Source organism: Polyodon spathula, chromosome 16 (genome assembly GCF_017654505.1).
Source record: "Polyodon spathula isolate WHYD16114869_AA chromosome 16, ASM1765450v1, whole genome shotgun sequence".
Classification (NCBI taxonomy): Eukaryota; Metazoa; Chordata; class Actinopteri; order Acipenseriformes; family Polyodontidae; genus Polyodon; species Polyodon spathula.
The window spans coordinates 15,431,413-15,445,402 of NC_054549.1; the positions used below are offsets into that span (position 1 = coordinate 15,431,413).

The 13,990-nt window shown below is 36.8% G+C and overlaps 1 protein-coding gene across 1 annotated transcript in view; it reads left to right on the forward strand.

The window, feature by feature from the left end:
• Positions 1 to 13,990, forward strand: part of LOC121328433 (immunoglobulin superfamily member 21-like) — a 131,860-nt gene that overhangs the window by 89,445 nt on the left and 28,425 nt on the right. The window contains exons 3-4 of the mRNA XM_041273083.1: positions 5,870 to 5,991; positions 10,039 to 10,157. Coding sequence (XP_041129017.1) covers positions 5,870 to 5,991; positions 10,039 to 10,157 — 241 coding nt within the window. The remainder of the gene's footprint in view (positions 1 to 5,869; positions 5,992 to 10,038; positions 10,158 to 13,990) is intronic.

Sequence of the window (13,990 nt, forward strand, 5' to 3'; positions counted from 1 at the left end):
ACAGATCAACCAAATTAAGAGGATTGAACTGAAAGTGCTCAAACCAGTGCTGGAATAATCTACAGATCTCTTAGCGGAGTACAGATGTTGAATTATTCCACATGATTCCTTTACATTTTGATTTTAAAATAAACCTTTATTTGTTTTGATGGCTCAGATGAGGCACACTGTAGATGGAATCCAATTCTTCAGTTTCACAAGGTTAAATAAAACAGTGGAAAACAATTTTTCCAGTACAGAGATCCTTTGGCTTTTCTTAAGTCAATTCAGGATCTGCAAATATTTCAATTATAATTGATAATATCTGCATATTCCAAATTGAAGTATAATATCTGCATATTCCAAATTGAAGTATCAAACACAAGCAAGGAACCCAAAGATCTTTAGCAGCAGAGAAGGGGAACTAGTTGGCTGGCGGTAATCCTTTAGAAATAATTTGCTACCAATTTATACCACCAGATTTTAAACAATTTACAGACGGTTTCTGGGTTTTTCTACATTAGTTTTTTTCTTTTTTGTGGCATTTCATCACCAACACAACTTTCGTATAAGCCAGAAATAAAATGGCATTTTGTACATTTTCAGCAAAGGCATACAAATTAATAACATATTTTTTCTACACATCACTGATCAAAGAGCTATAGACAATCTTCAATCAAATGCTTACCTAAATTGAAGGTTTCAAGATAGATAGATTATTTTTGACTGTAATTATGATGCACATCACTGTGACATGTGTTTAAAACCCAGCTAGATGCTGTTAAATGGCTGTAAAAGAATAAATTGCCTTGTCACTTGTCAATGCAAATAATAGCAGGGATTCGTGTAATGCTTCTTACAATGAAACACTGTGTACTGTATATGCAACAAAAACAGAACATCCAGCTTTACTGATCGATACCAGGTGATTAAGCCTGCTCACTCCCTGCATTTATTGCTTATTGAATGACGCCTTTCAGACGTTACAATCCACTTCAGCCATAATCTTCCCCACATGCGTCACCATACAAATATCACGGGTAGCATTGTGCAATGCACGGCTGTTATAGATTCTGACCCCTGTTGGTGAGATGAGGTTAAAAGCTCTATACCAATGCAAAGGAGCTTAGCTGTTATGAGTAGTGGTTAACATGCTTGCTTGCAGCGCGCATGGTCAGCTATTCTTTGCCCTGTTGCATATATATTAACGACAGTGGAAGATTGCAATAGCAAATAATGATCTAAACAGAAACAGCATGGTAAGAAAAAAAATATCTGGAAAATGCTGATGAAGTATCCTTTTTAGAAAAACTTAAACCCGGGTCTCGAACTCCTGGTGAACCGATGTGACAGATGCATATGATCTTTCCTAATGAATTTTTCTAATTAAGAATAGTCTTGGTTGTGTGTCCTTTCCTTTGTCCTTCAGATGTAATTATGCAGGAACTAACACTTGATTTCCTATTGAACTCCAATTAAGTAATCTGCTCATGACGCTTTCCACATTCTCTCATATTAAATCCTTAATCAACATCAATGCGTTACGAATAGGCACTTACTGTAAACTGTGACCAAGAGATTTACAAGCAGGCTACGGGTCCATTGCTGGGAGATTCACAGAGGACATGTGTTCAGGCATCATTAGTTGGAGTACACGTCTGCAGCGGTTGAATGTCTCAGAGGACAGGCAAGGCTTTTCTTAAACAAGTGAGATGAGTAAGAGACTCGAGTAATTAGAAATGGATCCAGGCAGCCTCACATGAGACAATGGGCATTCTACAACACACGTTTAATTCAGCTATGATACTCACACAACAATATGAAATTGCTACAACAAAAATATACTTTGTTACAGCTTGTACAGTTCAGTTAAATGGTCAGGGCTTTATTATTATTATTATTATTATTATTATTATTATTATTATTATTATTAAGCTGCTTCTCCTGCCTGGAACTTTATCACATCCTGTCCATTTTACTCAAGTAATTTATTGGAAATCAGACCATGTGACCTACAGCACAGGAAGTCATTATGTTCCAGGAAGTAGCAGTGTCATTGTTTAATTTTTTTTTATTTTTGTATCAAGCCGCAAAAGATTTCCATTACAATGAAACTACACCAGTACGCTGCAGTGGGACCACTGCGCTGAGCTGAAATGTATTTCTTATATGTACATATTGGGATATCATTTGCATACAGTATATGAGGTCTGAATGCTGCAATTGTCTCGATCCATCTTGCAATGACCATCTCTAATTCATGGCTAGAATTTTTTTTTTAAAACAAACGGATCAGATGATTACATCCCAGAGATGCATTTGTTCTTAGAACATAAGAACATAAGAAAGTTTACAAACGAGAGGAGGCCATTCGGCCCATCTTGCTCGTTTGGTTGTTAGTAGCTTATTGATCCCAAAATCTCATCAAGCAGCTTCTTGAAGGATCCCAGGGTGTCAGCTTCAATAACATTACTGGGGAGTTGATTCCAGACCCTCACAATTCTCTGTGTAAAAAAGTGTCTCCTATTTTCTGTTCTGAATGCCCCTTTTTCTAAACTCCATTTGTGACCCCTGGTCCTTGTTTCTTTTTTCAGGCTGAAAAAGTCCCTTGGGTTGACACTGTCAATACCTTTTAGAATATATATCTTAATCACAAAGAATCTGCTGTATTCCCTTACCCTGCAATGTGATTTCTTTTAGAATATATATCTTAATCACAAAGAATCTGCTGTATTCCCTTACCCTACAATGTGATTTCTTTAGGTTTGACTGCTGTGTTGTCTGCCTCCAGGTATTCTCTTTAAAGCATTTTCTTTCAGTGGGATTTCTGCTATTTTTAAATAAGAACTGAAATATTCAGATATGGTTTAGCCTCCTTAATGAATGACTGCGCTACCCTTCAAACGCAACTGTCCGAAGGGCAACACAAAGGCATCTACAATAGACACGATTCACTGTCAGCACTTTTGGAAATTGCATTGTATTGTATCGTGTTGTATTGTAAAGGTGAAACTAGTTTTAAAAATGGCTTTAAAAATTCTATAATGTTGTATTCGAACTTTATTCTTTTAATAAGCACTGAAAGTACAAGAGATGGACAGTAGCTTCTGTCGTCTTTATTACACCTGATGTGGCACCACAGGCAAGATCACTCTGAATAATTAGCTTTCCAATTTCCATCTTTCACAGTCCCTGAGCTCTTCAATGCATTCTGATTTCCCAAAAAATATTCGAGTTGTGTATCACGGGCAGTCTCGCATTCTAGTTATTTAACTCCAATACCAGAATATATGAATTATAGAGACTGGCTGTAGAAGCACCAATGTGCAAATAATTAAAAGGTTATGTTTTATTGTTTAGTTATTTTATTTAACATACAGGCATTTCTGTTTTCAAGGTCCACTGTTTAAATGTTGAGCTTCAGTTTCCTGCAGGTGATTTATACTTGTGAAAAAAAAAAAAAGTAAAGTGCAAAAAAAAGTAAAGTGCATTAGTCTTAATATCATCACTAGTTCATTCATCTGACTTCTTTATTATTGTGTTTAGTTAGTAAGAGGGTCGATAAATCGTGTTAGAGAGACAGCAGGATTTATGTTGAATTGAAAGGTTGTAGTATCACTTTTTAGATCATTACATTATAGCCCACTCTCACAAATGAAATATAGTCAAATATATCATCACCCAACATCATTCTTTAAAGGAGTGTTAGACGATGCTTCGAAATATACTTTCATACCTCTTTGTCATTGTCACTAGTCCCCATTATCTTTGTGATGCTTATTCGTAATTTAGGAATTTGCTGATTTTAAAGTTTAGAGATTTAGAAAGTTTTAAAACGCAGCTTCGTGCCATTATGTGTGAGAAATTGAAATCAACATTTCTCCTTGATACTCTGTTCAATTTTGTATGATGTTTCCCTCCAGTACTGTTTTTTTTTTGACAAAACCGCCTGACAAATAATGCACCGGCGCATGGGTCGTCCTCGGGCCCAGCAAATGTAAATACGTGCTGGTCTCCGCAACGTTACCTCATATAGCTAATTAATCTAGCAATTTCTAACACAACTTATTGTACTCCCTGAGTGCAAACTTCACTTCATGTACATGTAAAAAACACTGGAATACAAAGACGAGGTGGGTGGGAAGCAATTTGGCAAGCAAAAAGTAACAGGATATTACTTACTACTTCTGGTGGGCTGTGATGTGTACATTAAACAGGATTGGTGGCACACAGAATTTATAGCATTTAGATTAAATATGACAAAGTCAAGAACAGACTGTACACATTATTTCCAGAAGTAGTGTTAATAGAATTTCCTTTTGGCATATAGTCTTGTGAGCTATTGAACCTGGTTGAATAAACGCGCATATTAACCTGGAGTTGAAATCGAATTCACACTAAGCTACAGTTCACAAGTCAAGCTACAAGTATACTTGTTTCACATGAACTTCTGTTACTATATGCAGCTAACCGCTCCAAAAATGTATGTAAATGAAAGGTATATACCTATGCCCTTGGCAACACTGTAGCACACATTTTATATTGTTGAAAATTAAAAGTAGGCTACCAAAACTGTGGTTTTAATGTTGTTTCAATTTAGTAATTCCAGCCAAGTTAGGAATATTCTGTGCAACTTTTATGTGGACAAAAAGGCTGGGACAGCCAGATAAGTTTTTTTTTTTTTTCCTGAACAGTGAAGAATGAGCAAAGATTAGTTCTGTGCATTTGCCTGAATACTAGATTTTTTTTGTTTTTGTTTTTAATAACGCTGGCTAAAGACAAATGTGCATTCATAATGTGTAAGTTATTTAGTTAGCATTCCTTTCATATTAAAAAGCTTTTTCAGTTAATGGCGGTTTTGCAGGCGAGGCTTGGTATTGCATACAAGGGAGCTGTAATATATATTCATTTATAAACACACCCATAATAATAGAAAACAGATGAAGGGGGAAAATGCAGACTGCATACATATCTTATAATTCTATATCACGTGGTTCAAGCTGTTTGCTGTGTTGCTTTGTAATAGTAGCAACACAATGTGTGATTGTGTAGAAACGTTTTTTTGCTGCGTAACCTAATTTTGGGAGTGCGGACCACCTGGAGATAACTCACAGACTACAGGTTGGGAACCTTCTGCGCTAGTGTGTCTGGTACAGAACGGAGAGGGGATACACACTAGTTGGATTTTTTGCATTTGAACAGGGCATGTTTATTTCAACGCACACATTTTGGGAAACAATCATTTTCTGGTATGTGCCAATTACATACTGCACTGAAAGTATGAAAGAAATTCCTGAAGCTTGCTGCCTGACAGCTCAGGGGGGACTTGTCGAGACCTCGGGATGTTGTCAAGAAATAAAGTATAGGATATGCTAACTAATATATATATATATATATATATATATATATGGGATTATATATCTATATATATTGATATATATATTCGTTTATAATATGTATATATATATCCACTATATATACTTAGGTCGGAAGCAAAAATAGAGAAACTGAAAATGAAAATCCACCTGCCACTCTAGTGAAACAATGACCATCAAATCACATGCAGTAAAGGATACAAGGAGGGCTTGACTTGATTGTGGAATCTTGGGTAATGTGTTTTGAACGACACCGAACATTAGATGACAATTTTCACCCAATTACCAGCAGTACCTGCCACCTTTTTAATAAGGACACTACATTATCTGTTCTGTTACCTTTGTATGATGTTTGCAGTCATCCCGAATGGTTCTTATTGCAATTATTCAAATATTGTTTTAACTGTATTTGCCTGCAATACAACTGTGTTAAGATGTGTCTGTAGATACCAACTCAATTTTGTTCCCAGAGATTAGTATATATTAAAATGCATATTCTTTATGTGGCTTCACAGGTTACAGATGGGGGCACAATCAAACAGAAGATCTTCACTTATGACGCCATGTTCAATACCAATTACTCTCACATGGAGGACTATCGAAGGCGCGAAGACCTTGTGTACCAATCAACAGTGCGGTGAGTACCGAAAACCTGAAACAACACTACAATATGTTAAAGGCAATTGAACCCCATCTGCCCTTTACACTGTACAGAGAGGACTATGAGTGGTAAGACACACTCTCTTTGGGCAGTGGCACTTGGCAATCGAATGGTCTGGCTAGACTTAAATTGCTCAAATGTAAAACACTTTCTCCACAGTGGAAAACATGTTTAAAAAACGTATTGGGCAAATTGTTTTCAGGGAAATCCAACGTAATACCCTTCATCTTAGAGCTAGAGCATCCCGCAATCATGTTCAACTTTACACAAACATAGAACTTCATAGTTTCATAACCAAGTGGGTCATGCAGTCGGGAATGAAGGTTTGCATCCTGGTTGTGCAAAGTTCCCATTCTTTGTAAGGGATTCCACAGGAAGCATTGCATGGGCACTCCTGCAGATCAGGAAGACAAACGGCCAGTAATATTAAAGCAGACTCCCACGGGGCTGGCCTTTGTCCTCCAGTGGCTGGTCGCTTGCAGACATCTGCTGTACAGATCCTGGGTATAAAGAGGAAATTGACTAACCTTCAATCCCTGAGCTGTTGTGGGGATTTCTGCAGTGTGGGAACATAATAGGACATTTGAGAACGGTATGAATAAACAGAGTTAAAATAACTGAGCAAACTAAAATAGGTCAGACAACCCTACACAAAAACACAGTGGTCAACAAGCTTTCACATGTCTTTATTATCAGTGCATATAGGCTGCAATGATCTGTGGTTGAGCATTTAATACAGATCTTATTGTTGACAGATACGATGAGTCTAGTTTTTATAAGGTAGGCAGAAGCATTTCTATTGAAAACATCCCCGTGGTCACAGTGGTAACAAATTGTAGAAGTGTTAAGCTGTTCTGATTAGAGAAGAAAGGCCTCTTACTATATTAACCTTTGGCAGTCCTAGATTGGAGCAGGTCCGACAAATTCCTGCTCATGTCTAATGTCGGAACCTGTCTGAAGTCATCAAAAAGGCATCATTCAGAGGTCCATAGTCTTTTTTTCTCTGGAAATAAGAAGAGAAAAGCTTTCAGTGGCCAAGAGAAGCTGAGAGAAGAGGGAAAAAAAAAAAAAACTATAGGCGGATCTTAGCAAAATGCATAACAGAAATAATACAGACATAAACAACCACGATGGCTGCTTCCACATCCAGCACTAAGAGAAAACCGTGGACATTTGCCAAGCTTTTTGAGATGTTGTAGTAATAAAATTATGACTTGGATAGCATTATTGTGGAGTTTGATGATAAATCGACTGATCAGGAGATGATTTATCAGTATGTGTGACTCAGAAGAGGGATTTGATAAATACAGCGAACCCATGGTGGGGCAGGGCTGAAGCTGCAGTACTGACCAATACAACTTACTGTTTAAAAGATCTAGGGTTCTTCCCTGCTGCCACATGCATGTAACAAACCAGGAATGTAAACGATCTATCCAATAATCACCAGATCAGCAGTCAGAGCCAATACGTCTTAATACAACTCAGCTCAGCATTAGGTCAGGGCGATTAGAAAGAGTGCATGCTGGATAGAGTAATTCTTTTTAAATTAATTCATGCATGTTGGATAGAGTAATTCTTTTGTAAAATAGTTCTACAGGACAGGCTTTGAGGCCATTTCCAAAGTTTCTTTTGGAATGGTCAGCGAGATGGAGTGGGTCGGTGATGGGACTGCAAATGCACATTGTGTCTGCTAGTGTGCCATGGTAAAAATGGTTCTTTGTTCTTATAAAAACATTTTCAACATTTTACAACCTTCCTCTATAAAGGTCTTTCTGCTCTATACAGTGACCAAATGTCCGTCTAAAATATCATTACAGATTTCGATTAAGAAAATGGCTTTTAATTAATAATCAATTGTTTTTATTAAATGATGCTCGAACTGTAAGAAATCAAATGCATACACCTTAGATTGACAACGTGTTTAGGGTTTTTTTTCCTTGTACATTTGGAGAAAGGCGTGGAAAAGGTTAAGCAAGGCAGATTTCTGAGCACTATTTAACATCTTGAGTGAAGCACCAAGCACACCATCCGTTGTGCCAGCCTATCGTTGCACAGCAACATTGTTTTATTACAATTCTTCAGCCATGACTTCATATACTCAATCATAAAATCTGGGGGGGAAAACTTTCAAAAATATGACATGAAGGCAATGGTACGCTTTATCATTTTTTAAAAGAAGAAAGAAGCCCGCACTCCTTATAAAATAACTTTTTTAATGAAAGAAAAAATAATAATAATGGCAGAAACATAACAAACAAACATGTTGTGACAATCAAGCCTTCATCAGTGCATTTTACCTCTGATTTATGTTTTGTAAAATGTTGTCTTAAACACCAAAATCTTCATTACCACTGTCTTACTAAATTGACTACACAGTCTCAAGATTTTAGTAGCTGTTGAGATAATAATGTGCATGTCCTCATGTATTTATTTATTAATTTTTTAAAGTGTAATCTGCATTTCTTCTGCAAGCTACAACAAAATCAAGTCATTCATAACCTTCCTCTGCTACAGGTACTGACAGAAGCATGCATGATACATTTTGTAGAAGCTGAACCTGTAGCAAATATAAAGACACTGACCAGCAAACAAGGTCTATTGAAGTACAGGACGCGGTAGTATAAACTATGGATGAATATCAGGATAACTCTTGCAGTGTAAAAACAACATTTTTATTAGAGAATAAAACCAGTTAACATAAGCATGCATCACAGCATTTTAACTTGCTTGGTTTTTGATGTCAGAATCAACTTTTGGGTACCTGCAGCTGCCTCAGCTCTGATGGCCATCTCTCGACTGGTGCTGAGAGATAGGCAGGGAGACTGTTAGACTGCCAACCCCCCTAGTGAGGTGGAAAATTGAGTAGAGGTTGGGGGTAGAATATGGTAAACTCAAAGCACGGCACAGACCACAGCAGTAGGTTTAAATCTACCTGGCTTGAATACTATTGGTAGCTGACAGTCACTGATTGAAGGTTGACATGAATGTGGGAGTTACTTCCTCAGTCCAAGGTCTGCTTCACTTTTACTGATGGTTGAAAGGATTTTGCTGTCAATCATTTTTGCAGTATTGAATATTTTACCTGCCTGAAACTTTGCCAGACATAGTTTCACAGTCACCCAGTAATCATATTTAAAATGGAACATCATTTCATGACACTGTCTGCAGCTTTGACTAAAGTAACAAAAAAAAAAAAAAGATTGTTTTTTTCAGGTTCCTGTTCCCCTGACATCAAACTCATTACTTCAGCTGTTCAAAATGCAGCCTGCATTTGTTGGTTTTGAGTGGGGGCTGTTGACATATCTTGACACCAAGGACATTTGTTCTTGTTTAAAATAAATCATAGCACTTTAACTGTCTATCTGACTCCACATTCGATTGTTTCTGACATATTTGCTCCTCTAAGAATACTGATTTGGCTTCTAGTTTTGTGTACAGCAGATTTTATTCTAAATTGAATATTATGGGGTTTTTTCCATTTTTTTTTTATTAATCCTTTTCCTGAAATTGTATAACCTATATCTTATCATTGATTATATAACTATTTTACCAGATAGGTATTTCTGTTTTTTCATGAAAATACGATTCATTCCATATTCACGATATCACTTGGGCATGGCTTTTCTAATTTCTCCTGATTTCTTTCAGATTCTTTTGTGATTGGAAAAAGCCTTAAAGGGTTTATAATGATGAGAGATCAACACAAGTAACTGCTTTTAAATAAAACAAAGAATATTTTATTTCTTTCGATAGATTTCTCTGCTATGTTCCATTAGCAAACTAGAAACTGTGACGTATCCTAATTTACAAAGCTCTTAAAAATAGTTATTTTACTCCCAATTTGGAAAGTTAAACTATGTTCTCTCACAATAGGAATCCCCACAGCAGCTCAGGAGAACTGAAGGTCAGGGGGTGTTCTCCAATCCCATGATCCACCCAATAGTCTCTTTATACCCAGGAGCTTTGGGCTGCAGTCCTGGTTGAGTGTTTCTAGTTACGGATGTTTCTATCTCTTCTGTTCAGGCTTCCAGAGGTCCGGATCTCAGATAACGGGCCGTACGAATGCCACGTCGGAATTTACGACCGTGCCACGAGGGAAAAAGTGGTGCTGGCTTCCGGGAACATATTCCTTACCGTTATGTGTAAGTAGTGGAAACGCTTTAATCGGTGTAGACAGGTACCATTTGTACATCAAAAATTGGTATCTGGCTGCCATCACTACCTAATCAATCAGATATGGAATAGGGGTGTACAGAATGCTCTTTACTCATACTCAAGCTTTTCAATGGCAGTCTATATATAACAGTACACATGCCAGCGCCCTGGATGAGAGAAAAATAATCTTCCAGTCGGTTTTTTAAAACAATTCAGTGTGGAAGTTAATTTCCATTGACTGGTACTCAATTGGAAACATGAAGGAGAGGGTTTTTTTTAAAAAACAGCACGTTATGAATAAATTTATTGGATACCTGCCAATACTTTATAAAGAAAATAATGAGTACGCATAATTCTGCACACACCAGCTATGGAGAGAAGGTGCTGACATGCAGGTATGTGGCTCGAAAATGTAAACCTTTGCTACCAAAAGGAACGAGAGTGACACATTTTTCCTAAGAAAAGCAAAATGTCACCCCTTAATCAGGGCCCCAGGATTTAAAGAAGTCAACCCCTAGTTTGGAAGGATTTGCGGGGAACAAATGAAGAGATAGGGAAGGGAAGGGTAGCAGCAAGTCTCTTGTAGTTATTTTGGACGTCTTTGCTTTCAAAGGAAAAAATAATGGCCTGTGCTGTTGCGGCTAATTGCCGGCTAAGCTGAAACAGAATTATTCATAACCTATTACTATGCTGAGTTTCACTGGGGGGGGGGGGGGGGGTGTGGGGGGGGAGTGGGGGGGGGGGGGGGGGGGGGGGGGGGGGGGGGAGATAATTAAATTGGAAGCTCTGAGAGAGACGGTTTTAATTTTCTCATAAATAGGAATTTCATTTTTAATGGGGCCCTGTACAGAGGCACTCTTCAGCAGACACAGTGACAGGACTGGAAAGCTCAGTGGCACACTGAATCACATTTGTACTATTAGATTCAGCACCTTATGTAATGAGTTAGGACAGGAGAATTCAATTTCTATGCCAAATCCAACATAGTCTTAATTGTGAAGCAGTATTGCCTGAATCCACTCCCTCGGCTGTGTTCAATTTGCTTTCTACACAGTCACTCTCCAGTATGTTAACTGTGTGTGAAATACATTTGCATAACGTTGATATGATAACCTAGGATTAAAAATATTCGGGAACAGACATGTTTTTTCGGTAACACTATTTTTGTGTCTCTAATTACTAGGTATTTTCATAATAATTATTAATGCAATGCATAGATGCGTACACAATTACAATATGTTAATATTGCATAGTCGTATCATTGTAACATGACTTACAAATTAGAATTATATTATAATATATATATATATATATATATATATATATATATATATATATATATATATATATATATATATATTCTATATATATACTATATAGGGGTATATCCCCATCCAAATCTCAATCCCAACCCTATCCTAATCTCAATATATCACTCTTCAAAAAGATTTATATATTAAGTACATTGTAACTATGCATAATAATGTTGTAATTAAGGGTAAGTGCACATGTATTTACAAAGTAAATACTATGTAAATACATGGTAATTAGAGGCACTTCAGATAAAATGTCACTGTCTATTTTAACACTGCATTAAGGAAATTCCTGCTTTTTATCATTCTGCGCATTTCCTTGTTGATTGTCCTGGTTTTAAAAATATGCGTCTCTACATTCTGGAAGCGTGTCTTTAAAAAGTTCAGAGAAGTTTAATTAAAAAATAGCAAGATTTAAGAGGAGTCGTTTTTAATACATTTGTTCGAATAATGTATTTTCACAGTATCATAAACCATTATTTACAAAGTGTGTAATTCTCGCCTGAGAGACAAAATGGCACCAGATCTGGGATCCGGGGTGATCCGGCTCAAATGAAACCCTGCCTACAGGAGTCCACGTCAGTAATGTGTCTCACACAACCCTGCCCGTTACAGAAACTTTCCAGCAAGGTCACCCTGTACCTTATTGAAATGTCTAAAACAAAAACTGAACATAATGATTAAAACATAATTATAAAGTCCTGCTGCTCTTGAAGTTTGATGTGTTGATTTGTTTCCAGAGAACAAAAATTATACATATTATATATATATATACATATATATATATATATATATATATATATATATATATATATACATCTTTTAAAAAAAGCATAAAGGAGTTTGAACTAATTTATGACTCGTGTTTTATTCGTAACTCCATTTAGCAATTTAAAATATCAGTTTTGACTAAAATTGAGTTATTATTTTCAAACAACATGGATTACAATACAAATGAATGAAATGTTCCAAGAAATATATATTACAAGTTTTTCATTTTTACTTATTATTATTTTATTTTTTTTTATCTCTGCCATTTGTTCTGGTCAAAGGAACAAGTTCTATTCAGCTTTGGGTTTGATATTTAAATTGGTTTTTCACTAACCTGGTAAGATTTTCCTCCTTTTTCAATAATTTGCACATATGTCACACAGACAGTTATTCAAATTTTACATAACCCGTCAAATGTGACCTAGTTGGAAACCATGTCTTTTACAAGAAATATTCTATAACAATGAGTCTCAATAATCTTTGAAATTTGTCTTAATTACAGTATATTTAACTCCAGCTTTACCAGACTGCTGCTGTGATTAGAAAGGTGAAGCTCCTTTATGGAAACGTAAGATGTAGAGATACAAGAATAAGGATCTCCAAAGGGTTATCCAGCAGAGTGCAGGGAAGTCTTATGATCAGGAGCTTGCTGGTTCAAATCCTGATTGTACTGAGTTGTCTATCTTGGCTGCATTGTCCTTAGCATTCCTATAGGTTTAGAAGAAGAAACTGGCTGGGCATAGTCCAGCTCATTACTTGCCTACAGGGTAAAACTAGATAACATTCGTTGCTTATGTTCAGCAGGTGATTCGACTGGCTTGATAGCAGGACCAGTCCATCTAATTTAGTAAGGAGGGTGCAGTGATGAGTCAGCATTTGAACTGAACATTTCAAATTAAGTTAAGACACCATTATCTTTGTTTTGGCCTTTGCAGACATTAACACACCTGACAGCCCTCTCACACCAGAGTAGCTCTGCCCATTTTAAATTTAGGAATCAGTTTTAGGTTTTAGTTCCTCCGAGGGAAAAGTTTTACGTTATTTATCTTGTTTAATATTGGTCAAACTATAAAACTATGGATGCTGAAATGTGGGGGAACAGTCAGAACCATGTTTGGTGCCACTGTTTCTTTCTTTTTCGTAAGGGCAGGTCTTAAAAGTGCCAGTGCACTAGATGAAGACTCCAAAATCCATCCGAATAACCTTTTCAGTGAAGTTGGAGGTAATTGAGAGGATATCCTTCAACCAGACAGCTGGAGTGGTATTTATGTAAACAGAGAGATTGAAGGAAATAAGCGCTAGGTTAGGCAATTGGGGAGTCATTACTCTCTCATCACATAAAGTGGGGATTCGTTTCAATTAGCAAGGAATTTAATTAAGCACTATATATTTAGCCATTCATTTCTTAATGACAGCTATTAATATAACCCACACAGAAATACACGTCAGGCCTGTGCCTGAGATCAGAACTGAGGTTATCGAGGCTGGAACGCATTCACAGATTGTCACTCGTACATCTGCACGCTTAAGAGGGTCATCTTTCTTTTCAGCAGTCTAAGTCTATGGGGGATTTTTAGACAGCGTTGCTTGCTTTTTAATGAATTGCGTGTACATTAAAAAGCGCTGGATTGAAATCGGTGGAGACTCACGTCCTTAGCCATCAGTGTAGTACAGTCTAATTGCCCTTGTCGAAGAATCGTGATGTCCAATATAATATTTTTCCTGTTATTAGAAAT